Source organism: Polyodon spathula, chromosome 13 (assembly GCF_017654505.1).
Source record: "Polyodon spathula isolate WHYD16114869_AA chromosome 13, ASM1765450v1, whole genome shotgun sequence".
NCBI classification, from domain to species: Eukaryota; Metazoa; Chordata; class Actinopteri; order Acipenseriformes; family Polyodontidae; genus Polyodon; species Polyodon spathula.
In genome coordinates, this window is record NC_054546.1 from 16,538,181 (window position 1) to 16,566,009 (window position 27,829).

Below are 27,829 nucleotides of genomic sequence, written 5' to 3' on the forward strand. Positions count from 1 at the left end.
TAATTGTATTACTGGCATATTTTTCAGCTGGACAAAACTAATTCAGCAGTGTGCAAGGAGTGTGTGTTAAATTCGTTAGTTCTGATGCTAGTGTATAGGAAAATGCATATTAACACTTTATTACAACTTGCATTAATCTAGTACTTACTTTTACCATTTGTATTATCTATAGCATATTTGAATATGTGAGAACAATGACATTATATTTTACTAAATGCAAAATGTACCAGTAGACAAACGTGTTCTGCCAGCTTTCTCAAATGTTGCACTTTTATCTGTGTACTGTTACTAACAATTACTAACTTATAATGTGTTTGAAGTTGTTTAAAATCTGTAGATTCACTTTTAAATGTCATTTAACTGGTAAATGTGAATTCCAAATTCCAAATTCCATTCCTTTGGAAAAATCCCTGTAATATTAACTACGAAGGACAAAGAACGATGACTAATATATATGAGCATTCAAGACATTAAGTATTTACTGCACTTAAGTTATACAACATAACCCGATGAAAAAAAAAAATGGACGCGTTACATCTTTGACAAATATAGGGTTCTTCCGCTTTCCATAATTTGTGGTTGTATAACTTTTTTTTTTTTTTCACTGGCACGAGAGCGACATTATGAAACCTGTAATCTGACACCAAGTCCAGACTCCAACCTCTGAGAGTCAATACAGACACCAGCACTATATATACAGACGAGAAGATTACGGTACAGTACAGTATGGATTTTTCATCTTAACAGCAAAAGAGTGAGTTCATAGATCATATCTCCATATCGGTAAGTTATATTTTGCAGAAAAAAGCGACATACGGTGTGCATTTTTGTTAAAGTAGAACTTTAAACATAAAAAACAAGAATGATATCGGTTACTCGTTTTTTTTTTTTTTTTTTTTTTTTGGATGATACTTTACCGTTTGTGTTACTGAACATTCTAATAAAACTGGTGTTTTTTTGTTATTTTGCTTGTACCGTTTTTGTTCTGGAAGTCGTCCCGTTAAGGAAAGGAAGACCACCCTTAACAAACTTAACTGTTAATTGCTTGTTTACCCTTCCAAATCTTTCTTTTCGTTTTTTGAGAGGGTATTGCTGCAGAACGCAGCCTCGCACAGCTTAGCTGTCACAGGCAGCTCACACAGGCCAACTCGTATTAGACGTCATCATTATATGTTACATCCAGATCTCGTGATAAGGGTGATGAATTTTGGTACTAAAACTAAGTTTATTTCATAACAATAACCTAACCCTAAATCGGGGTATTGGCTGTGGATCACCATTTAATTCTCATAGGGTAGAATGAATCCTGCTACAGCCTGTTTATGGTCACCTGGTAGGGGTGTTGAGGGTGAATCTACATTAATGATTTAGATTCTGGTATAGTAAGCAAACTTGTTAAATTTGCAGACGACACAAAAGTAGGAGGAGTGGCAAACACTGTTGCAGCAGCAAAGGTCATTCAAAATAATCTAGACAAGATTCAGAACTGGGCAGACACATGGCAAATGACATTTAATAGAGAAAAGTGTAAGGTACTGCACGCAGGAAATAAAAATGTACATTATAAATATCATATGGGAGATATTGAAATTGGAGAAGGAATCTATGAAAAAGACCTAGGAGTTTTTGTTGACTCAGAAATGTCTTCATCTAGGCAATGTGGGGAAGCTATAAAAAAGGCTAACAAGATGCTCGGATACATTGTGAAAAGTGTTGAATTTAAATCAAGGGAAGTAATGTTAAAACTGTACAATGCACTTGTAAGACCTCATCTTGAATATTGTGTGCAGTTCTGGTCACCTCGCTATAAAAAAGATATTGCTGCTCTACAAAGAGTGCAAAGAAGAGCGACCAGAATTATTCCGGGCTTAAAAGGCATGTCATATGCAGACAGGCTAAAAGAATTGAATCTGTTCAGTCTTGAACAAAGAAGACTACGTGGCGACCTAATTCAAGCATTCAAAATTCTAAAAGGTATTGACAGTGTCGACCCAAGGGACTTTTTCAGCCTGAAAAAAGAAACAAGGACCAGGGGTCACAAATGGAGTTTAGAAAAAGGGGCATTCAGAACAGAAAATAGGAGACACTTTTTTACACAGAGAATTGTGAGGGTCTGGAATCAACTCCCCAGTAATGTTGTTGAAGCTGACACCCTGGGATCCTTCAAGAAGCTGCTTGATGAGATTTTGGGATCAATAAGCTACTAACAACCAAACGAGCAAGATGGGCCGAATGGCCTCCTCTCGTTTGTAAACTTTCTTATGTTCTTATGTTCTTATGAATGAAGCACGATGTAAATTACAAAATGCACACACATCACTACCCTATGTGAGCTCGCTGCGAGAGTTATCCGGGAGTGACATACTCTTGGGTTTTTCCACACCAAAACTTTACTGTAAATACTAGCCTACGGGGCAGCAATGATTTAACTTACATGCACTAACTTAAAACAGAGTAACGTAAATGTGGTGAAACCTATTTCAGTTTATTTATGTAACCTACAGTTGCTGCCTGCAAGTAATTACATTTAACTCTGCTGATGATTCATTTTAGATTAAATGTCAGTGCTGTTATACAAAGTTAGATTGTTAGAATTTAAATATATATTTTTTGAAAATAAAGATTTAAAGCATATGCTTTTTTTTTTTTTTTTTTTTTTTTTTCTTTTTTAGATTGTGCCTGGCCAAAATGGGAAGTAAAACCACTAAACAAGATCTTTCTAATACTGGTATCCCAGTTGTAGAAGTAATTTCCCACAACAGTAAAGTAGGGGATATCTGGGCTTCAAACCACAGTATGGTCTCTGTAACTGCAGAAGAGGAGGCTACATTCCAGCGAGCTGTGCCGACCAGAGAGTCGCTGAAATGTCCCAGCGGCTCGGTGGTCAGCTTCCATAACATTCAGTATAGCGTCAAGATGTCCAGCGGCCTGCCCTGTAAACGCAAAGTCGTGGAGAAGCAAATCCTCTTAGGTGTCAAGTGAGTATGCAAACTGAGATAATTCAAACTCCAGCACTGGGCCGCATTGAATTAATAATCTTATACATGTACACACTCACTTGTGCTTTATAATTACATAACTTAGAAATACATAAAAAACTAAAAATGTTGTTCAATCTCTTTAAAGGCTTAAATGTTTGTAATTAAATGTATTAAGTTTCTCTTACTGTTTCTAAATTAAGCACTATGGAGAGGTTAATAGTTATGGATGCTTTATGAATACTGTCTAAATCATCGTTTCTCATGCGGCCACAGCAACTCCTGAGTAGCCTCCCATCGACTCCTTAACCCTTTGCTGTCCATTTATTCAGAGCCTTGCAGGCACGTCAGGTCCAGTTTATTTTCACACGTGCTGTTTATTTTACATGCTCTGTATAAAATATTATTTTATTGAGTAAAACCAGTTTAAAGGTCATTGCAATGCTAAGCGACATCAATACTGCATCTCCAGCTTAGCCCCACCCTGTGTTCACTGTATTTTTCACATACCTCTTTATAGACATGCATACTGATAAATCCTCTCCTGATCACTCGTTTTATCACCAAACTCCTCAATAATGTGATCCAAGTCATTATTTTATTACTATAAATTTTATTACTATCTCAAAAATGTCAAATGTCCATGATATTCTTTGAGTGCTGGATGTGGAAGCAGCTACCTCCTTTGTTTATGTCTGCTTACCTCTGTGTGGTGCAACTGCTAGGGCTATTGCTCACACACCCCTTTTTTATCGGTTTCATCCGGCTCCTATTGGTCTCATTCGGCCAGTGAATGGTTTTCTTGGCTTTTTCTGGAGAAAAAACGACTAGAGACCTGTGCTTTACGTCTTTTCGATGATGTCGGACAGGGTCCGACATTGGACTGGAAAGGGAAAATTGTAATGCCGGACCTGATCCGACATTGGACCGCAAAGGATTAATTAGCACCGCTATGCTACTTACTAGTGCCATACCGATTTCCATTACATGAGAGTAGATGTTAAAACTTCATGCTGACTTGAACTCGGCTCTCACCAAGATAAGCACCAACTAAGATGTAGCTTCGCAGTAAACTAATGTGATCCATCTGCGTCTCCATCCATTTGCATTTTTTTTCCATCTGATGATGAAGATATCTTTCTACCTGCTGTTGATGGCTGAAGTGTAATCCTGTTACAAAGTTAAATCTGTGATGAATGACAAATCCAGCAGCCACTTGTCATCACTGAACTGAGCCACATTGTGCATTTTTGTATATTTCTGGGAGCAATTCAGAAAATCTGCAGGACCCGACCCCTGCTGAGCCAGCGAACTTCTGTGTGATAAAGTCCATAATAGGTCAATTTCCTATTTAACAGACTACTTTGTATTTCTGTATGGGATACACCACCATTTGTTCACATATAAACAGATAGGTATTTTGAATATGTAACACCTTCTCTTTCTCTGTAGTGGAATAATGAAACCTGGCTTAAATGCTATCCTTGGCCCAACAGGGAGTGGCAAGTCTTCGTAAGTATCCTTCTAGGTGTATAAATATTTATTAATGCAGGAGCTGTCTCTTCATAGAGATTGTTCTCTTTAAGACTGTTTACTTAGTTTATTCACTTTGTGCCTGCGGGGCCAGCACTGGTCCATCCCAGTAGTGCAAGTACCAATACAAAGAGATACCTCTGTAGGACATACTCAATCAGTCACTGCATTCTCACAATGCTATTCTATATCAAGGTCAGCATATTCAGTTGAAGCCCATGACAATTAAGATACCATGGTATTAGCTCTTCATAATTTGATTTATCAAGTTAGCAATGTGCGATTTCTTGTACATTGTAACATTGCCTTGTAAAACAGCATTAAATCAAAGTTAAAGATTTGCTTAATGAAAATGGTGCTTGTGGTCATATTTCAGGATTTGATCCAACATTGAATAAAAGCAGTATTAATGTATAAATGCTGTAATTCTCTTAATTTTACAAATATAAATGTCACAGTTAAAGGATGACTTAGTTATAGAAAGCATTTTTGCATTCAGACGGGCAAATTTAAATCAACCAGCTTTTACACATTCATATAATAATAATAATAATAATAATATATTTTTATATAGCGCCTTTCATAGTGGACCACCAGCACAAAGAACTTTACAACATACAAGACTAAATACATTATGTTTTTTAATGGGGCATAGCATTTAATCCAGACTTTTTCTGAATTTTTAATTTTAGGGAAGCTAAAATACAAGGAGGAATGTTACATACAAGTTATACTTAGTTTGCTGCAAATTTCAACAATGGCTTATCAATACAAAACTAGAGGTAGAGCATGATGATAGATGTTCATGCATTTGAAATCAGTTTTTAAACTTTGTGAACAGCTTCAGGTGCCTTGATGGAAATGCTGTACTGTAATTAATACAGACTAACTTGGTAACATCTTCTACGTAATTTAAGCCATTAATATGATTCATATTAATGAAACCTTGTCACGGTTATAAAAGATGCCAACCAGCTGTATTTAGTTTAAAACAATTTATAACTTAAGAGGAAGCTTTTAACTTTTACTAACATAGTGCATGATTTTTAGTTTTGCACCATGAAAACCACCCAGAACAAGCCTTGTTTTAACTGCTGCAAGCCCTCATTCCAGATTGCTGGATGTTCTGGCTGCAAGGAAGGATCCAGCAGGTTTATCTGGTGAGGTGTTGATTGATGGAGCACCACAGCCTCCAAACTTCAAGTGCATCTCAGGCTATGTAGTCCAGGTAAGTGATTTACATTAGCATGTCAAATATATAACATCCCCACCCCCTCACCCTACATGGCAGTAGATTTAGGGTTTTTGAAAAGTTGGTAACCATGTCATGTCAACAGTTTGTACAGAATATTATAGAGATATCTAGATATATGCAAAAACATAGTCGGATGGGTGAATGGACAGGCAGGCCACACCTATATAATTGATATCTTGATAAATAAAAAAACAAAAGAAATAGGAGTGGCTGCAGTCGTTTACCAAATGGTCATGAGTGACGGTATAAATAGGAGTCGAAGCGATGTATCTGTTCCTTTGCTTTGGTTACAAGAAGAACAAGGAAGGTCCCGTGCAGTATTGTGATAACACTATTGTCACGCATTAAACTGTATCACCAACCACGAGCACTACAGCACGCACCCAGGACTGGTGACCGTGTTTGTACATTGTGGGAGGGATACTTGTGTTTATTGTTTGGGACTGCAAACCCGTTATTATTTACCCCGTGCACTACACACTGCTGTGTATTGCCAGGGATCATTGTTTGGTCACCAGACCTGGATTGTATAATAAAAGTACTTTTCTAACTGGATTACAAATCACTGTCTGTTCATTGCACACTGCATCACTCCTGCACCTGTACACAATCAACCATTTCGCCATAGGGAACTACACCTTTAATTGGTTACACCTGTAGGTTATGAGTTGAACTGCTGTAATGAAACAGATATGCAAATACTCTTAATCTAGGCAGCCATGTTGAGACATTTTAGCTGCAGGTGGTTGTGAAGGTGGTATTTCTAAGCAGTTTACTCAAATAAGGTGGGCTCAGCTGTACACATTCTTAATATTGCTGTCTTGGTTTTCAATCTCCAACAGGATGATATTGTCATGGGCACCCTAACGGTCAGGGAAAACCTCCTGTTCTCAGCGGCTCTCAGGCTTCCCACCTCTATTACCTACAAGGAGAAGGAAGAAAGAGTGGCAAGTGTTATCTCAGAACTCGGGCTAACAAAAGTGGCTGACTCCAAAGTAAGTAGATTTTTAAGTTCTCCGTTGTCCTCAGCAGAAAATAAAATAATAAGCTAGGTGATTTAAACACTTTGGTATTGTACTGACTCTAAAGATAACGTGGGGGTATTTTTTTTTTAGCAAAAACATTAGCGATGCTAGTCTTTGACAACCATTAAACTTCCCTTGACTTCATTTTGCCACAGCACAGCACTAATGTGATACCAAATGACTATTCCATTCAATTTCTGAGTCTGTCAGGCTCTTATACTTTGTACTACAGTGATTGTTACAGTATCCAAATTGCAACCCAACCCAACAAATGGTCTCTCCATAATATCATTTCAAAGATGTTTTCAGTAAGTAGAAAAACACCAAATAAAGTTACCATTCCAGCATTTAAACAATTCAGACATTTGTTTGAGGGACTTTTTGGATGTAGTTTCTTTTTTCTTTTGAATTGTAATACGTTGTCGATAACAGTTTGGAATGAACAGTTTTGAGAATCTGGCCTTTAGTTTGACATTCTTTCATCAAGTACCAAATGATGTGCTCAAACATTTGTTGTGATAGTCCAGTGGAAGTCTGTTTATGTGAAATGCGTGTTCGTTCAGGTTGGCACAGAACTGATCCGAGGCGTGTCTGGAGGGGAGCGAAAGCGAACAAATATTGGGATGGAGCTGATAACTGAGCCCCCTGTCCTGTTTCTGGATGAACCAACAACAGGCCTAGATGCTAGCACAGCCAAGGCAGTACTTATACTTCTGAAGAGGTGAGGCGCACATTGACTTTTTTGGCTATACTGGGTCTTATCATAATGTATCCATGTAAAGGTTATGACACAGTGGCTTTATATCAGTGATGTGAATTTCATCCTTGACACCTTGCAGAGACATTTGTTACATTAAGTGATTTTGCATTTTGTAAATGGGACCTAATTCTGCTTAAACCCGTGAATGACATATAGATGTGAGATAACAGGTTTCTGCACCTGGGCAAATGGATATTTGGGTTACTAAAACACCTACTACTGTCCTTGTTATAAAATGTACCAGTGATCTGAGCTTCTTACATTTTCTAGGCTTTCACGAAGAGGGCGAACTATCATATTTTCAATTCACCAACCCCGGTACTCTATATTTAAGTTGTTTGATAGCCTGACGTTATTGGCTTCTGGGAAAATGATGTACCATGGGCCATCCAAATCTGCACTGGAATACTTCACTTCTATTGGTGAGCGTTGTTTCTAACATTGTACCAGATTGAAAATTTAAAAAGTTTTTCTACAAAATATGCTTCTTTCAAAACAACATACATGAGAACTGTATAGAGTAGTGAATGAAAGTGCACAACAGGTGAGGTTTTTTAAATGCTTTGGATCGCTACAACCGCTCAGAAGTAAATTACATTGATATAACTTTCAGTGATGGAAAGATTTCTTTGTAGCTGAGTGCATTTTATTTTCTTTCTTGCAGGTTATGAATGTGAATCCTTCAACAACCCAGCAGACTTCTTTTTGGATATCATTAACGGAGACTCTACTGCTGTAGCAGCAAGCCAAGCTTTCGATACAGACAATAAGGATGGAAGTAAACAAACTGGTTAGTGTTTCCAGGGACTACATATGTGCTGAACTTCAAGTATTTAAATTAGGTAGTGCAGATTACTGCTGCCCCAAACTATTACTAAGATTTAGAACAGGTGTCTAGATTTAATACAATTCTAGTGTCATATGCTACAAAGCCCTGCTATAACAATCATGCAGTTTGCACGGGATGACATCTGTACACTGCATAAGATGTACAGGGATTTTGAGAAATCATTAAGTCTGCATTCTGAGAAAGATGGACCATATACAGCATTTAAGAAATCGTTTCTTGGAGATGTTAAACATTGGTCTATATGGAAACACTGGATCGCGCACTCAATTTTACATTGAAATGTCTTACAGAAATACAAGCTTTTCTCTTGAATTTGCATGTGCAGAAAGTGGCAGTGAAGATCCAGACACCATTGAAATCCAGGATCCAGAACACATTGATAAAAGCTTAGTGGATAAACTAAATGAGCAGTACATGAAGTCGACCCAGTACAGCAAAATGCAAGAAGCCTTGACAAAGATTGAAGCCAACAGGGGGGAGAAGAAAAAGAAAAAGCTTCAGTCGATCACTTACGCCACTTCATTCTTCAATCAACTTTACTGGGTTACCAATCGCTCCTGCAAGAACCTGGTGCGCAACCCACAGGCTTCAGTAGCACAGGTACGGGAACGCTACAGTCTTGCAGGTTAAACTAATGGAATTGCACAGCTGTATTCTACAAGGGAGTTTCATTTAATCCACATGGGAAATGTATATCTTAGCACATTCCATTTCATAACTCAACTTTCATGAGGACATTTTGGAGCGTTGTTTATCAACAATAGCTCAGGCAAGTTCAATTTTTGCATTAAGTAGGGCATTGTTTCTACAATACAAAAAGCAAAAGGAAATATGAAGGCTTTGAGCATCAAGCTTAGAGTGAATAAAAGCATTTACAGTTGATTTGTTTTTAAAATACAGTCACAATTGTTAATTTTATGTTTTGTGTTTAGTATGAACATACTGTATAACACTGTGAAAACAAACTAATATGATTTTAGGTGTATATGTGACAAGCATATTTCAAGGATAGAGTGGTGGGACTACTGGTAAAGCTACCTTTGGTAGAAGTAAACAAACAGGACCTGCTTTTTAAAAGCACAGAAGGCATTATATTTCAGTGTGAAAATGAACCTGAATTTGGTACACTGCAGCATTACCATATAATGTAATTCTGAGATTCCATCTTAGGGTTCTGGTGATGCTGAACACTTCTAGCAGGTTTTATCCTGTCAACAGAACACCTTTGAAATCACAGCCTCATATTGTTTTGGCAGATTTAAAATATATGTATTATTATAAGTTCATAGCATAGATATCGTAAATCACATGTTGTAATAATAATAAAAGAATACATATAGCGCCTTTCATCATAATTATTTCTCTGCAAAACAACATCATGATGAAACCCATCAAAATGCTTTACAATAAAATAAAATAAAAGAGAAAACAAACCATCCTTAGCTGGCTTAAACACCATAAGCCAGAGTGAACTAGTGTATAATATGTATAGTAACTAGACAGAACTCAAGTTGTACCTTCTTTCCTTTGATATCTTCAACAAAGAAATAAATCCCTGTGGTCACAGTTTGTAGGCATTTTTGTACATTTTGCCACAATTCTGTTTTAAATCCTTCGTATTTTAACTGCAATTCAGCTTTAAATCCCACTAACACTCCTCCATCCTGTTTGTAATCTCGTTTTAAATGTCGTAAGCGGAGTCTCCAATAGAAATGTAGGAATGTGCTGTCACTCAGTAGTTGGGGCGGGTTTAAAGTATTCAGAATGAATCAATGATAGATACAGGTCAGGAAGGCGGCACATTGCCCTGCAGCACTGGGAAATGTATGTATTATTATTTTTGTAGTAGGTTTTATTTTTCAAAGGGTTAAGGGGAACCTTAACCATTTCCACAGTTTTTCCGCTGTTTTCCGGTGTTTATTGGCTATCCACCGATTTTATATTTTTTGTATCAGGAATGTTTTGTTGGTAAAAAACAAAAATCAGAAGCTCTAAATATATATATGCAGCAAACTGTTGGTGTCACAAAGCCACAACGACCACCAAAAGTGGCTTGTTTAAATTTTGGCACCAGAGGATAGACTCAGTTAACCTGTGCTGGCTTCTTTGTATCTCTCCTCCTCCATTCAGGACCAGGGGTTAGGAAACTCCATTGTAAAACCAGGACCTGATCAGGGGACTTGTTACAAAGATAAATCAAACCAAAATTACCATTTGTGAGATATGTTTACAGATAACTTGGATGAGATTGAAGCTTGTGCAGGTTTTTTTTTTTTGCTAATGAAGCTGGCATTTCTTGCAGGTGGTAGTAACAATCGTTTTGGGTGCAATTGTTGGTGCAATCTTCTTTGGTGTAAAACTAGACCCCAGTGGAATTCAGAACAGGTACAGTGCACGTGTTAACTTGTATAACACAGTCTCTATAACATTTAGACAAGCATAAACAAACTATTTTTGAAGGAATGTAAACAAACTGCTTTTTGACAAAATGCACAGAGTTAATCTATGTAAACATAAAGTCAGCAGGAACCATATATGGATACAATCTACTGTATATAAGAGTGAATCCAATACTTTCATACAAGAATATATTTTTAAGGATTGTTTTTTTTTTTTATTATTATTTTATTTCAAATCTCCAAGGAATTTTTGATTTTATTAAAGAAAATAATTAATTTCCCAGTTTTTTGGGTTAATACCAGGGGTAACTAGGGATGACTCACAGAAAATGAGCTTACCTGTGAATATATCTGATAAAATTAACCTGCAAAAGCACTATTCTACTGTATGTTAAACATGCAGTTACATATCGCACTAAAATAATTCACTTGGACACTTTTTTTGGTGAAAAAACTACCTATACCTATACTTTGTAAAATCTAGTGGCAACTTATGTCATATAGCACTACAAATATTTTTGCACCTTCCTACAAATACATGTGCAGTTTACAAGGATATATTTGTTTCATTAGTGTTATATTTACCAACACAAACTATAAGCCTTCAAACTTTAAATGTATGCTATAAAAAGGATTGTAACTGCTTTTTTTTTTTTTCTTTTTTTTCCCAGAGTGGGCTCTCTCTTCTTCCTAACCACAAATCAGTGTTTCTCCAGTGTGTCTGCTATTGAACTGTTTATCAAGGATAAGAAGTTGTTCATGTAAGTAAAAAGGTCTTTCCATTGCCTGTGTGTTTGCATTTTTACCATTGAAGAATATAATTGCTTTTCTTACAGTTTCATTCAGTATTTGGTATCTTCTCCTGCTTTAATAAAGGCCTGAATGTTTTAACCGTACCAGCTTGCCTTCATTTCCTGTCCCCATGCACACGTTTGGACTTGTTCTAGAATTCATTTTACGTATGTATATATTCGTTTTATCTTTGACACATTTTGGATAAGGATTTCCTATTTTTTTAAAAGGTTTTTTTTTTTTGTTTGTTTGTTTTTTAATTGTGAAGAATACCAAATCACAGGTTTGATCCATTGCTATGCTTTTGTAAAAAAACAAAACTAGTATTTAGTAGATTCAAATGGCATTTTCAGAGTGGTTCTTATTGCACAAAGTTACAATAGTTCTATTTGCTTGCCAGAGATATATGTAACATAGGCTAGGTCAGTCTAAATTAACCCTTTGTAGTCTGGTCCGACATTACAATTTTCCTTTTACAGTCCAATGTCATAATCAAAAAGATGTAAAAGCATAGGCCTTCAGTCGTTTTTTCTCCGGAAAAAGCCAAGAAAACGGCCGAGTTCAATGGCCGAGTGAGAGTGATAGGAGCGGAATGGACCGCAAAGGGTCAACATAGGCTAACATAGGCTAGGTCAGTCTAAATTAGCCAAGAGTCTGCATTACATATAACAACTAGAACTGAAGTGCTGCTTCTGAACTTGTCATTTGTATCTGCTTACTCTTATGACAAGAAGAAATATTAGTGTAATAAAATCCACAAATCTTTAGTGTAAGAAGCAAGGTCCTTACAAGTTGTAGGCAGCCTATCTAGCAAAGAAATGCCATGGTCGTTCTGGTTTTCATTCACCTTCCCATGACTGGGTGTCAGCAGCTTTTAAAAATGGAAAAGCACTCCACCATTTGCAAATCTTGAATTGTGCCCTTTTTTAAAATATCTTAGACACCAGTATACCAGTGGTTACTACAGACTGTCTGCCTACTTTATTTCAATTCTGCTGGGAGACCTGATTCCTATGAGGACAGTCCCTGCTATTTTGTTTTCTGTCATCACCTACTGGATGATAGGTGAGTATCCGTGACATCCTTCTTATTTCTTTGGATTGCTAATGTATACACACATTGCATTTTATGTCAATATGAGAGATGTAGTCAAATTCTCAACATGGTATTGTTTTTGTAGCAATTAATGATGAGAAATTGGTAGAACTGTTATTACAAGTCTGTGTTCAGTTTGTATCCTAGCCAATCTGTTTCAGAAGGTCACATGAAATAGAAAGACTGCTGTGCAGGATTAAAATAAGTGTGAGGATAACTGGTCAATTTTTCTTTACTAATTGCCATAAAAAATACCTTAACATGTTTGATCTTTATATAGGAAAAATTATTTTAGAAGTAGGTTTTACTAAAAACATATTTCATAAGCTTCATGTTCTTTAAGTACACAAACATTTCTCTACTTTTTTTCTTATAGTTTCTAAGAGTTTTAACTCAAAAAGATAGGTTACAATAAGTATTGTATTCTGCGTTCAATATTCTAAAAAAAATTAATTGTTTCAAAACTTGCAAATGTGGCACCCAGCTCAGTGGTGTGTGGACAAATTAGGCATGCTCACTGACATATTCCACTTACACTGGTGTGGGCATCTCCGATATGTCTCTTGTTTATAGCAGAGAGCATGTTACATGTCCATTAGCTGGGTTACTGTGGTACATTAGCCAGCTGTGTTATCCCATAGAAGGAGTTCTCGACCACAACCCTACCAGAAGGGTATGTGGAAACTATCCCCTTTGGGGGAAACAGGAACTGCATAGTGTGCGACATCTTGTTAGTAAGGGGAAAGTATCCTTTAGGATATCAGGAACTATAGAATTAATACTTTAACATATGTATACTTTTCATTGTTGGCATAATGCCTTGTTCAACTGCTAGACTGGAAAGTATCCTGATTTCTTTTTTCATTGCAGGTTTCCAAAGATTGGCTGGAAACTTTTTCTTCTTCATGCTCACACTGGTGATGGTGTCGTACACAGCCACCACAATGGGTCTTGCTATCAGTGCAGGGATGGATGTTGTTGCCATAGCAAATCTCTTTATCACTATTTGTTTTGTTTTCATGATTGTAAGTACAGTCAGGCACGTCTTCCAAACATGCCCAAGTTTAACATTTATAATTCTTAAGCAATACAAAGGAATCTAATCCACCTAGTCAGCAGAACACAGGGAATTATTGCTCATGCATGCTTTTTAAATCTTTCTTAAAGAAAGATTGAACAGGATCTACAAATGTAAGTCATTTAAAAAAAAAACACTGCCTTAGTGTAACAGCCTCTTATCTTACAAACCATTTGAGATGGGGGCTTCATATTTGCAGGGTTATACTGTATAAGCCCTTCATATTTAATATGTTGCTGGCCATAACATTAACTCTGCTTTAATATGGTTGCCGTCTTGCTGAACTCAACCAGGTGTTCCATTTGTATATACATTTGTTTCATTGTAATACTAATATGACATTCTTTATTTCATCTGTCAGATATTCTCTGGTCTTCTAGTGAATCTTCCCTCAGTCATGGGTTGGTTGAATTGGCTGAAATATTTTAGCATCCCAAGATATGGTTTAACTGTGAGTTCACAAGCTTAAAATGCTTTTTAATACTACGATTGTTATTCATAGTTCAGATTATCTGTGACACTGTAAAGTGTGTTCATTCTGGATCATTGCTTCTTTTCACAGGCATTGCAAGTGAATGAGTTCAGAGGTTTATATTTCTGTGGCAGTAAAACAAACAACGAAACATCTTTCCAATCAGCTATGGCAAACTGTTCAACGAGCGCTTCAAATTTTGGAGGACTGTAAGTCTGTCATATTATGATCTTTTTCACTGTTTCTTTCTTAACCATCCTGGAATGCATTTTAGTAACATCATAATATCTAAGGTTATATAAATACTTAATTTAAAATGTGCCAATAACCATGAGATTATCCTAAGATCCAATATGGCTGCCAATTTCTCTTATGAGATACATCCCTTTTCAGATGATAGAGGCTATATACGTATGAGTCTGTGTGACAAAGTGCCCGCCCCTGTGTATATTATCTGTTATATGTTGCGTGTGGTGTGTTAAATGTTGGTGTATAGATATTGGTACACGGGATATAAACGGATCTGTGTAACACAAGTGTTTAAAATGTATATTTGTATTTAGGCACGATGATTGCACAGCGCTTCACGTGCAAGTAAAAAGTAGTTAATATGTGAGCACGAGGTTGCACATAATTAATTCACGTGCTGGGCTTCAAGTGAATAATTAGTAATAGAATCCCAGCACAACAGTATATATAGATGCACGTTTGACTCACTCGGGGTTGGGTGTTCGGTGAGTAGAGAACGGGAGAGAGAGGAGGAGTAATAGAGCTTGTTATCAATTGCTATTGCGTGCTGGTGGGACCAGCACGATACTTGTTAGTCTGTCTATCTGCTCACCATGTTTGTCTAGTATTGTCCGTTTTGTGTGTCTATTTTGGCGTAAAGTGCCGTGTCCTGTTTTCTGTTTGTTTAAACCTTTTATTTACAATAAACCGGCGCAAGCGTCTTCATCATTTCAATTAATTCGTCCTGTGTTTGTGTATTTCATTTCCTGGTCTGATGCCACCCACTCCGGCTGTCTTTGTGGCAGTCTGTAAAGCATTTCAAAATTAAAGTTCAAAATACAATGTGTGACAGATGTTTACTTTGAGTAGAAGAATGGTAAAGCACAGGCAATCACGGTAAAGTACATAAAAGTGAGGCATACACTATGACTTCATTTTAAACTGTCCACTTAATTCTCTACACAGATGCTATGGAGAGGCTTACCTCTGTGGACAGGGCATTGGGTACAATGACTGGGCAATGTGGGAAAACATTGTTGCTCTTGGCTGTATGATTATCATCTTTCTAACAATTGCTTACATGAAACTCAGTTTCATGAGGAAATTCACTTAGATATTGGGTGTCTTTTCCCCTATTAAATATTCGCAGGTAAGAAATAAGAAAATGTATATACAAGCAAATTTAAAAACACAATAATAAATTAGTTTAAGATAGCTGTGCTATTTCATACCTGTACCATTTTTATGTGATACAGCTTGACAGACTTGACCATCAGAAAAAGACTAGCAGTATTCTGCATTTGAAGGGCAAAGATGGTGGAGTAGCATGCATTCATTTACTGGAGATTTAATCACAGCTAAAAATTCAGAGCCTGTCATTTATTTAGCCCCAGTTATGTACAGAATAATCAACTAGAATCGCTACTTTGTTATTTATTTATTTTTATTTTTTCTGACTACAGTCTAAGTAAACCTAATATTAAGATTCTGCAATTGTTTGTGTTATGAAAAAAATACATCACTTTCTCCATAAATCTCTTGTACTTGGACATTGAACTCATTGAAAGCATGTACACAAGCCTAGCACTATTCCACTGAGCAGTTGAACTCTTATTTAATATCAAGCTGCCGTGAGAAGTATTATTCAAGTACAAACCAAAACTTAAACAATACTAACATTAATGGAATGTAATCTGGTATCTGATGTACATTCCAGACAGTGTAATCCATAACTATAGTTTTGTTTGGATAGCAAATATGACTCAGCATTTATGTAAGATTTCTGCTGTACATTATGACTACAATTATAACATTTTTCACAGCAGCTGTTGTGTATATAATGTGTTTAATGTTGTGTGTAAAATGTTGAGAATCGGATCACTTTAATTTCTACATTTTTTCACGTTTAATTCAATAAAGTGTTTAAAAATAAACATTGTGTCTGATTGTAATTTGTTTTGTCAAGGATGGATAATCCTCCTATAATCTTTCGGTGTACTATCTATCTCCAAGTTAATAATTCATTAAAACAGAGCAGAGAACACATGACATAAAGTGTGACTCATGACAAAGAGTAGGAGAGGAATAGGCTGCAAAGCTGCATTTTTGATTTTGAATCATTGGGATCCTTTAAGACCAGACTTGACAACATTTTGGCATCAGTCAGCTCCTGGGAAATGGTGTAGCATTGATGGACAGAATTTGTCAATAAAGGGTTAAACATATTCCTCTTAAACAAGATAGATTACATTAAAAAAATACATTAGTAATTAAATTTCAAAACATAAAACAGTGAAAATAGTGAATAGTGGCGGCAAAAGTTATCCAAATCTAGGTCTAAAAGTCAGCAACACAAGTATGCAGAAGCCCTCTCTCAGCCTCCTGGACCTCACCAAAACTAGAATGAAACTACCTGTTATCTTGAAGCACTTTAACAGTAGTGTATGGCGGGGGGCTTTCATCACTATGCCCTGAGGGATAGTTTTAGCTATTGTTTAATAAAATACAGCTACACATATACTGCATCACCATGACAATTAAAAAGCAAATCAAATATTAGTGTAAACAATGTTTAATGAAGCAACAACCACACTGCACAACTCACTATGCAGAATAGTACTAACTGAAACATTAGTTATTAACAGTAGCTTTCAAAACACTGCAGGAATTACTTTGAAAAATCTTTATTTAAACAACTCAAGAGAGCATACTGTAAATGGAAGCTGTGTAAAAGTAAGTTTAGAACAGAAGGTGGGAAGCAATTTTTTTACACCAGGGGTTGTAAATGCATGGAATAGCCTATAAGGTGAAATAGTGGGATCAAAATCACTGGAAACATTTTTAGAAAATCTCGATTCTGTCCTATTAAGTTAGATTCCCTGAGTAGAGGCATGTGGTGTGCCAACAAGTGGTGAAGAGCCTCTTCTTGTCCCCAAATGTTTCTTATGTTCTTACGAGTTAAACCTATTGTATACGAACAGAGCCCTGCACATCATATTCCATTTCAAACTTCCAGTCACTGTATTTTCAGTTTTGTGTAAAGTTCACTAATTGTTTGTCCATTATGTATTTTGGTGTGAAAGCAATGCTATCGCACACACACAGGCAGAAACAAAAACTGTTAGTGAGTAAAATTATCAAGGAACGTGCAAGAAATTCTATAGAAGTTCAAGAAACAAACACCAGACTATTAGTGGAAATGTTGCATAAACTTTTTGGCAAAAAGACTTACTTGGCAGGCAGCAAGAAGGAACTTGTGGGGTGAACAATGTAACATCAAGCTGCCAGACTTTTCTCATTGTATATAAGGGTCAGTAATTACATACCTGTTAGCAAGTTAAATGTAAAGCCAGTAAAAAATATAAAACAGTTTAAAACTAAAAACTAAACCTTAGCAACTGAGCCAATTACTATTTTATGGATGTTTAGCTGCAATCTTCAACAATGAAAGATTTATAATTGAAAGGCCCGGACAATGCATTTTTAAACAAACAACAATACAATATGATTGCTGTTCATCAACACTATAAAAATAGTTATACTGAAGCAAATTGTAGTTCCAATAAACCAATTCAGCTTTAAACTCTGCTTTCTTTGTATGCAAAAACTGAATTTTAAAATGACCTTTTTAAAAGAACCATGTTCATTCACCAGGTTGTAGTCAAAGCAATGTATGTGTTTTCATAATGTTACTGTTTATTGAGCATTTCAAGGATACATTGGAGAAAAAAATCTGTCATAGACCTATGGAACTTTGGAGGTAGCTACAGCAGACAATGGGTATAAGAACTTTCAACGTAGAGGTCTTTGTCATGGATCATTTGTGTAACAGATCGACCAGGACACTGCAGAACAGCAGACACATGATTTATTATGCTGTCATTTACCATAATGCAGTATAATTTTAGTTTAATAGCCCATTCTTCTGTGCTGTCAGCACAAATAAGCGTGACTTGTAGTGAATACTTACAATGTGCTGATTGTAGTCAATAACCTTGAAAAAAATGGGAAATTGCATAATGTGAAACTGCTATTTTATCCAGTAGGGCAAAGAAAACAAAATATGCTGATCTACTCCTAAACTAATTAAAATGTTACCATTTGCTATTGATTTCCCTTTTATAACTGATTTTGTAAAGCCCCCCCCCCCATTACTAACGTACCGTTTCCATAGTAAGAAATGATATACCCCAAAAATGTTGAGACAAGTTAACACTGAATGTTACCTTCTTCCCCCATTAATCTTGGTTACCAGCTGCAGCCAACCTATGACATGAGGCTGGGCGTGACCCTACGACCATACACACCGCAAGCGCGCACATCTTACCCGCTCTGCAAAAGAGCCTGGCTTGTTTACAGTTTTTGACCTCATCTCAATGACAGGGGTTACAATCTGTAATGGCACTGCATCACATGACACTGGCAATTACTTTATCACATACCACTGTACAGTAGCTGCTCTTGTGCTACTCCCTACCTCCTTTAGAACCATTGCATTCCCATTGTTCCGTGGAAGGTCATTTGGGAAAGGATTTTACAACCAGCGTTGTCAGCAAACTCCCCACAGCAACAGACCAGATCCCCTAAACAATGATACTGCCACTATAGCCCTTTTGTAGTGGCATTGGCACTCGTATAGCAGCAATGCATCAGTCATTTAGAATATTGTGTATCAGTTTACTTTTACTGCCTCCTCCTCTGCACATACTGTTGAACATCCTACTGTAATTGTTATTGTTTAGATAATTGTATCCAAGTGTTCAAGGGAATGCTGTCAAACACATACCATACATAATATCTATGGGGTGTGTTTACTGGAGGTCACAAGATCAAAAGCAAAAAGGTGAATACAGTTTAAGAAAACAGGAAACACCCCTACACAAAAAAAGTTGTATAACAGCACTGCCAAATATGCTTAGGTAACAGCCTCAAGAAAAAAGTGTGAGGCTTAAAATTAAACTACAGTGACCTCTAATGGCTTGGTAGAGTAAGATTATAGTAATGCTAAAAGAAACCTAATAGTTTTTGACAGACAGTTCCACTAAATTGCAAAAGGTCATCAGTTGAAGACATTCATTTATACTTTTCTTGCAGGATTTCTACATATTGTAGCATTGAATGTTTTTATGGCTAAGTATGGAAGAATAACAATGTAAACTGCTTTTAATACTGTATCAAACACTTAGGGGGCCTGGCGTACTATCAAAAATCTGTGACTGCCACTGATGTATAACCAACATTTAGAAAACCAACTAGGTCACACCTAACATGTAGGAAACTATTGAATGTTTAGTAGTTATGGAGGAAGTTATTTGACATCTAAACAGTTTCTACATGTTTTATAGAACACAAGGATATGAATGAAAGTCAATGTTCATACAGTGCTGTTTTGTGTGTAATAGAAAAGGCTTATGAAAACAACACACAGTTCCTGAGTATTTTACTTATACCTACAAAGTATATAGCCAATGAGCAAAGAATGAATTCATTTTTTTGGTATACCTCCAGTTTTCACCACAAGAGGGCAGTCTATACTAAATTGTACAGATGGGAGGATTTACTGTATCCAACTTACCTGCAGTGCCAAGTGAAAGTGCACACACCTTCATTATCCAGGTCTGTTTCAAATGTCAGCATCTTTTCGGAGACTTTCCTTTTGACTGCTGTTAGTGCCCTTCATGTGCACCAATCTTCTCAATTCTGCAGTCCTGGTACTGTCTTTAGTTATTGAGATGCTTCATCTACATATATACCACTTAAATAAAACAATATGCACTAGCAGTAGCCATAGTCATTATCCCTTTTATACAGAAACTTTAACACATGGTACATGTCTATATTTAAGTAAAAGTTCAAACAGTGAGTAAAACTGAGTCAATGCTAATCCCCAGCACTGTCAGGAGCAGGCTGTTTCAAATTGCATTTCTAATAATCCTGCTTTTACTTTAACCAATTTCAGACAGTTAACTTCTGACACCTTCAGGTGAGGAGTGGAAACATTTTAATTTTAAAATATATTTCAGGTAACACTTTTTACAGCGTGAGACCACCAACACCACAATAAGGTATATAAAGAAAAAATACATGTATTTTGTAGGGAATTTAACAAATCTATCTAATTAGTGGTTCATCTGCTTTTCAACCAAAAATAACTGGGCTGAACAATCTAACCAGCATTTTTGTAAATTGTTCAAGCAACCCCCCCCCCCCCCCCAAAAAAAAAAAACAAACACACACTTTACAATGCATCTTTAAAATAATTAGTTTTTTCTTTACAAACATTTATGCTACATAAATTTACAGCTATACAATGAATTAAAATACATTCATCAGTCCGTCCCCCCCACAAAAAAACATTGTCAGCCTACTACAACCTCTGGTTTAAAACAAATGGTTCCATCTGAAGCTAAAATGGGGAGGAGTGATGAAAATGGCACTTTTTGAAGTGCATTGCAGCACAAATCTGTAAACTTTCATAAACAAAATGTATGGTACAAGAACCTCTTAGGTCCAGATGTCCTGCTTGCTGTGCTTCACTTTTCAGAACAAAAGGCGGACAGCAGATGTGGTTTGCAGAGTACAAAAAAATCAATATTATACAACTTAATCCTTTGGGCACAGTAAAAAAGACAAACATTTTTCACAGTATCAATGGCATGAAGAAATAAGACATGTGACAACAGTACAAGAAATACATAACAGTCATGGCTCAACAGACCAATCGTACTGCATTTCCAGTTAACTCCACCGGCCGCTAGCCACCATGATTCTTCCAAAGCTTGAGGATGTCAGGGCATTCTTGTATTTTCCCCATGCGCCAAGTGGCACCACCATCGTAGTTACATTATCTTGCGATCCATACTGTAGCGCCTGTCAAATTCCAAAGCATGTCACTCAAAACACCAATCAAAATTTCTGAGTATATTAAATGAATATACTATTAAGTGAATATGCCAGTTGTGTCCCTGATAAGTTATGGATAAGCTTTTAATATAAAACTCTGCTTGGATAGGATTCAAATTCCAAGCCCCCCTTTACAAGTTAGGTTCCCAAGTATTTTCAACCATTGAGGTATTTTGTGGCGAGATATGGAATTGCAAGCATTACTTTACAATTGTTGCACACCTCTTGATGACCTATCATTTAAGTACATAAAGACAGTACTATAGTGTTGCTGTTAATACAATCGTGTGTCTAGGTCTGTTTAGTAATAACATTCCAAACTAGCATTTAACTTTTTGTCCTGTATATATTAGTCAAAAGCAGTGTTTCTGCAACTTTTACTGGCTGGAATCACTACTGTAGCTCTAGATAGACATATACTTACTTGATCAGCAACAATAAGAGCAGCTTCTGATGGGTCCTGACACTTCTTCACAAGGTCACACATTTCCTGTCCTTCAATGAACCCACTAACTCCATCAGTTGTTAAAACCAGGAAGCAATCTTTATTATGTTGCAACTAAAAAAGACAAAACAACTTAATTTCAGTTGAACAAAGGCGGGGGTGCAAGAGAAGAAACAGCAGCAGTACATGAGGAGATCAATGCTCATCTTACCTTTACTGCAGTAATTTCAGGCTCTGCTGTCACTCCGTAAGGTTTAACATGGACATCACCAATACTCCGAGTCATAGCTAGCCTTCCGTTGACATAAGGCTCACCACAACTGTTCCAGTCAATGAAACCACCACACTGCTGAATTCTGCAAAAAGTTTAAATAAAAATGTGGAATGTGGATAGTGGGTAGTCACAGGGGAGGTGGGTTGATAAGGTGAATGAAACAGACCAAGCTAACATTTACTTTGGCTAACCTGATGGCTTAAGAGCCAGAGGACCAATAGTTCATCTAGAGATCCCCAATGCAAAGTTATAGCAGTGGGCCACCTTCATATACCCCTTCCCAATTGCTGGCCTGTGCAGTATGCAATCTAAAAAAAGGTACAGTTCTGTGAATGATACTCTTTAGGGATCTTGACACTGGACTCACCTTTGCCTTTCATCTTTACGCCTTGGGCTATGATCTTCAGTTAAGGGTTCTGCTTTCCCCTCACGGCAGAGAACAGCTGGACTGTCTCCAACACTTGCAACCACAAGCTCAGTCTTACTGCGCAACAAGGCAACTGTCGCAGTCGTTCCAGCAGAGAGCACAACATCTAAAAGGAAGAAAATTAAATGTCAGCAAACTGAACTACAAAAAAATGATACTGCAAAAATCAAAGCCTTTAAACCATATCGCATTAAATACAATATAAAAAATGCATTAATTTATTAATTGAATTTACATTAAAATGTAAAATTTTAAAACAAATAGGTTAGAATAAATTTGAACATGTAATTCATCAAATGCGTAATTAAACATTTTAAACTATTTTAGTAAGCATCTGGAGTTACAATGGGAACAGTAATGTTGTATCAGTACTGCTTGGTTTACTTTTAACTGTACAAAAAGGTTGAGATCTGCTACATAAACTACAATTTCAAACCATAAAAAAAAAAAAAAAAGTTAATAATTACTGACAATCTGTGCAAAACTACTCAAAAGAAGAAAGAACTCACAAGGAGTTTACATGGTTTTTAAAAAACATTCGCAGTCTTCAGTAGTCCAGACATGGAAGGGCTGGACTCCATCACCTAGGTTGAGATATAAAAGTAGTAACAAACCACAAAGCAGCCAGCTACGGCTTCATCAAATGCCTGTTAACTCAATTTCAAGACAGGAACAGCTCTATTCCACTTTGCAATGCTTAATCCAAGAAAGGCATTGTATATTATACAAGCATGGACATGTACACTTAGGGCCTAGAAGATCAAATACAGTTTATATTCATTTCAGCTCATGGAATAGAGTTGTTGCTTCAAACTCCATACATAAAGCAAATCAAAAGCCAGCCAACAAGATAGATCTGCCTTTCAATACAGTTTGTAGCTTTACTTTAGCGGGCACTTTCCAGTGCCATATGCTTGCAAGCCATTTCACAACTTGCATTTGTCTGGTCAAATCCAAACAAATGCATATTTAAACAAATCCACCAGTTCGATAATTATCATTAGGGATAAAATATGCTGGATTACCACTACCCTGCATAAAATTGTTCAACAAAACTTTTAGCAACATTCAATGGCAGATGTGTTCAGAAGAAACCAATTACTGATGAGCCACGTGTGTATTATGGTCTTACCAGTTACTACATGCCATTAGGTAAACTCATTGTCTAACCTATTCATTTACAGCATGTTTTCCATACAAAGCAAACCAGCACATGCCCAATTTGCCTTGCAATTAATGCCCCCTCCACAGAACAGCAAGGTTTCACAGTAAACTAACTCAAAATAAAATGTAAAACAAAAGTTGAATATGTGCCATACCCTGTGTGAAACCCATACTGCTGTACAGGCAAAGCAATTTAACAGCCAGTTAGTTTAAACTGACAGCATTTCATTTTAAAATCTCACCTTCTCCTGAACTGTAAATGCTCTGCAAGAAAGCATTGTCGATTTGAAGGAAGGACTTCACTAGAACTGATTCCAGCTCAGACTCCAGCTGAATGTTTCTCCTGGAAAAGATGGGCCACAGGTTATTAGAAATGCTACTCGCATGTTTAAGGTATAAGGCATATTTAACAGAAATTAATTACCACTACATTAACCTCAACTATAATAACTTACATAATGAAGTGTCGCAGATTCCTGGAGCAAAACTCTGCTGCGGCAGCTCCGCCATGCCCATCGAACACCGCGAAGAAATAAATATTGTCGGAAAGCTTTTCAATGCAGTAACGGTCTTCGTTCTCTTTTCTTTTTCCAATCTGACTTGCACAGCCAACATTGGGAATGTTAGTTTTTATGTTGTGGCTGGTATGTACTGAACGAGGCGGAAGCACAACAGGCTCGTCTAACCAAATTCCGAAACTGTCCCATGCGGCGGGCTGCTGAACACGCCTCTCTGCTACTGCTGCCAAATTCTTTCTTCCGCTGGTTGATGAAATCCCCCGTGAGATTTTGGGGCAAGAATTCTTACTACAGAAAGCGCCGATATTCACTGCTCTCTCAACCACAACCCTTCCATGTTTGAAAAATGCGATGGCCATAGACATAACTATCTGACGATTTAAAGAGTAAATAAATACCTGCAAATAAACAAAACAAGGCACCAAGTTGAGCAAAGCATGCATTTGTTATATTACAGTTTACATACAATGTACTCAGTGTGTGGGGTGGGATATTTCACATTGCGACTGGGATACGGTTATAATTCTTGCTGCTTTTATGAATAATTGTCAGTTGTGATGTAAATAACGCATTCATAATTAATCCCATAATACCACACAAACCCGATTTTTGATTTGCGCAGCTTATGCTACGCATGCGCAGTTAAATTTGTGGGGGTGGGGGTGATACCAATGAATATTTGCCGGCTGATGCAATACAATCGATTAAAGCTGCATGTTTTTTGCAGAAAGAAATCCTTGTTAGATAAAAATGTAGCATGCATTGTTTTGGCATATAACAAAAACAATATAATACTTGCATAACCCAATTAAATAATGTTACACTTAACATTTTAAAACAGTCTCATATATTTAACCGCCACCGCCCACCCTTATAAGAGACTAAAAATGACATTTACATTTATTTAGTCATAAGTTTAATGGAAAAAAAATGCACAGTTCACCAGCGTTTGTATACATACCTACTGGGAAGCGTATGAAGCAGTTGAAAATAGCCCGGTCTCTACGATGCTGTCTGAAACGTTCTGCAGCTTTCAGTTCAGTCAGCAACTGGCGCTGCACGCCACGGTTTTTATAACCTATCGGTGGGCGGAGTAATAATACCCCACAGACTGGCCTGGGAGGCGTGGATCTCTTCGGGTAAAATAGCCTCAATGTAACTGAGCATGCGCTATTGACTACAGCTGCTCGATGTAAGGAACATTACAATAGCTTGGGGCTAGGGGTTGGCTACTTGTCCATACACGGACATCCATGTGGAAAGAGTTCAGTGTCCGTTTCAGTGAATATGTCAAACTAACACACACGCATGTGATTGTACATAACTTCCGTTTTGTTTTTCCGTGAACAATGTTTTTATTTTATTTTATTTTTTTTTTACATGTCCGTCAATTTCAAAGAAGTCTTATATTTGTTTGCAAAAACCGGATTTATTTTCAGTTCTCTGGCGAATGCAACGCCCAAGTGAAGCCACCAAAAGATACAGAACATTCCAGAAAAGGCAACAGAGACCAAACTGTCTTAAATTTAGGAAACCTAATGCTTTTTATTTGCACTTTTATCTAGTGGAACTGGTAATCACCACTGCAGCATTCCTCCACAGTTTAGCCTTTCTTTAGTACATATAAATCAAAACAATACCACCTTTATAAAAAAAAAAAATGTTCTTGATGGAGCTGAAAGTATAGAAACTACAAAAAAAAACAACATTTTATTTAGAAGGAAAAACAAACCAATGACAGCAGGAGACTACTGTATAGAAAATCTGCCGAGTTGAGAATTACAGCCACCTTCTTTGTAAAGGTAATAATAGGGTTAACACATATTGTGCCTACAGTACATGCTTACTATACAGCAGGCTATGTGACTTATGTAACCCTCAGAGGGTATACACACAAACTATTAAGAACAAGTTCAAATGCCATAAAAAAACTAAAAGACAAAAACCCCATACAAACAGTATTGTAAACTACCAGTATTTTACATTGAATTGTAATCAATTGATGCTCAACCACTTAACTTGTAGAGCTTCTATTATTTTGTAAGGAAGAGAAGTAGCATTTGGACACTAACAAATAATTAAGGATTGTAGGATATATAACTCCAGGGAATGATTCACTAAAAACAGCAAATAACAAAGGCTACTATAATATTAGCATTTTATTTAGGATGAAACACATTTATACCAAAAATTTTACCTTCCTAATTATTGCAGTCTTAACAGGTATATTTTAATTTTGCTGTGAATGGATCTAAGTCATCAAATACAAAACCCCACATTAGATCTATTCATAAGTGGCCAAGGGGGTGTTCTCTCCAAGCAGATGATGATTGGTTGAAAATAATTCCCAGCCTCCCTGAACATCTGGAGAAAAAAGAAATGCATTATCCCTTGTAAATCTGACAAGGCATCAATTCAGTTCTGCATGCAACCAAGATCTCTGGATAGTTTACAAATATCCATGTAGTTCACAATAATTTACAAGCAGGTAGACAGTTATTTTTGCTGTTGCTTAGTCATATTACCCAGTATGAAAGTTCATTGATTGAATGAACACTAGTTCTTCGGGTTAGAGCTGTTTGATAGGGTTAAATTACACACAGGACTAAAAAAAAAAAAGAAAAAAGAAAAAAAATTACATGGCCATTGCAGTGGTGGTACAATTAATACAAAATTGGTGAATAGAAAACTTGACTGGAAGGTGGATAAAAAACAAATCTATGGAAACCTCTGCTATATGGACAACATACAATTTACCATTTACATTTATCTATCCCACTTTCTTCACAGTGAGACTCCCTGTTTCAACCTCTCTTCCAAGTTGTCTTCACTTATTAGAACCCCCAGAGAGAGAGAGAGAGAAAGATGTGTATATATACACATGCTTTGCTGTCCTGCTTTAGTGAAACTATGTGAGGACAGAATGTCTCAGAGTTAAACATTTCCCATTAAAATACATTGTGCAGAACAGGGAATATTGGGTGACACCAATACCTATAGACCAACATGGATATAGATGGCTGCTACAATTGAACCTTCAGAGATGTTTCAGAAACAACAGATTAGAAAGTCAAACTAAATAATAATAGTAATATGGGTATGATAAGGGGGCAGTGGAGATGGCACTGAAACTATAGCAATGAATGCAATGGGACTTGGGTATGTTTGTTTTCCAGTGCAGCAAAGTGGAGTGGTTTAGCTATTTGGGACTCTAGAATTACAAATAGCTGAACCAAATACAAAACACAAACTTTAGTAAACAAAATACAAATAAATAAAAACCCAGCTGAAATTCCTAAATTTAATAAAATCCAGACTCTAAACTATTAGATAATCAGCCTAAGTGATATAAAAGATCAAAAAACAGGACACAGCGCTCTTAAAATGGTTAGATTTGGGGGTTACACAAAGCCAAAGGTTAATAAATGTCTTGTACCGGTCATGTAGTATTCAAGCAACATAAGGCAGGTACCGAACTGCAGCAGAACAAGGCCATTATAAGAAAAGCCTTAATTATAGTGGATTCTGTCAAAGACCCAGCAGTTGGGGGAGCAATTGAAAAGGCAAACAGAATGCTTGGCTTTATAGTCAAAAGTGTACAAATCAAAGGTTATGGTGAGGTTGTATAATGCA

At 36.7% G+C, this 27,829-nt stretch overlaps 2 protein-coding genes across 2 annotated transcripts; one reads left to right on the top strand and one right to left on the bottom strand.

Annotated features, from left to right (window-relative positions):
- The first annotated feature begins 290 nt into the window (after positions 1-290).
- On the top strand, positions 291-16,363 carry LOC121325671 (broad substrate specificity ATP-binding cassette transporter ABCG2-like). The gene is made up of 16 exons (XM_041268523.1): positions 291-783; positions 2,673-2,978; positions 4,431-4,490; positions 5,625-5,739; positions 6,609-6,761; positions 7,355-7,512; positions 7,822-7,973; positions 8,216-8,341; positions 8,727-9,001; positions 10,704-10,786; positions 11,472-11,561; positions 12,533-12,657; positions 13,558-13,712; positions 14,127-14,216; positions 14,328-14,446; positions 15,432-16,363. The coding sequence occupies exons 2-16, from the start codon at positions 2,689-2,691 to the stop codon at positions 15,577-15,579; spliced, it is 2,139 nt and encodes a 712-aa protein (XP_041124457.1). The 5' UTR covers positions 291-783; positions 2,673-2,688; the 3' UTR covers positions 15,580-16,363.
- Positions 16,364-20,449: 4,086 nt separating this feature from the next.
- LOC121326117 (protein phosphatase 1K, mitochondrial-like) lies at positions 20,450-25,728 on the bottom strand. Its single transcript, XM_041269290.1, has 7 exons — positions 25,158-25,728; positions 24,134-24,594; positions 23,921-24,021; positions 22,455-22,620; positions 22,025-22,169; positions 21,793-21,927; positions 20,450-21,335 (listed from the first exon to the last, which is right to left on the bottom strand). Exons 2-7 carry the CDS (start codon positions 24,559-24,561, stop codon positions 21,204-21,206), a joined length of 1,107 nt encoding a protein of 368 aa, XP_041125224.1. The 5' UTR covers positions 24,562-24,594; positions 25,158-25,728; the 3' UTR covers positions 20,450-21,203.
- Positions 25,729-27,829: the final 2,101 nt, after the last annotated feature.

Excerpts from the sequence above, each read along its gene's own strand:
- LOC121325671 (XM_041268523.1), top strand. The coding sequence starts at position 2,689 with ATGGGAAGTAAAACCACTAAACAAGATCTTTCTAATACTGGTATCCCA. Across the intron at positions 6,762-7,354 it reads CAAAAGTGGCTGACTCCAAA|GTTGGCACAGAACTGATCCG; the intron begins GTAAGTAGATTT and ends GTGTTCGTTCAG. Across the intron at positions 10,787-11,471 it reads CCCAGTGGAATTCAGAACAG|AGTGGGCTCTCTCTTCTTCC; the intron begins GTACAGTGCACG and ends TTTTTTTCCCAG.
- LOC121326117 (XM_041269290.1), bottom strand. The coding sequence starts at position 24,561 with ATGTCTATGGCCATCGCATTTTTCAAACATGGAAGGGTTGTGGTTGAG. Across the intron at positions 22,170-22,454 it reads CGTAAAGATGAAAGGCAAAG|AATTCAGCAGTGTGGTGGTT; the intron begins GTGAGTCCAGTG and ends AACTTTTTGCAG. Across the intron at positions 21,336-21,792 it reads CTCTTATTGTTGCTGATCAA|GCGCTACAGTATGGATCGCA; the intron begins GTAAGTATATGT and ends GGAATTTGACAG.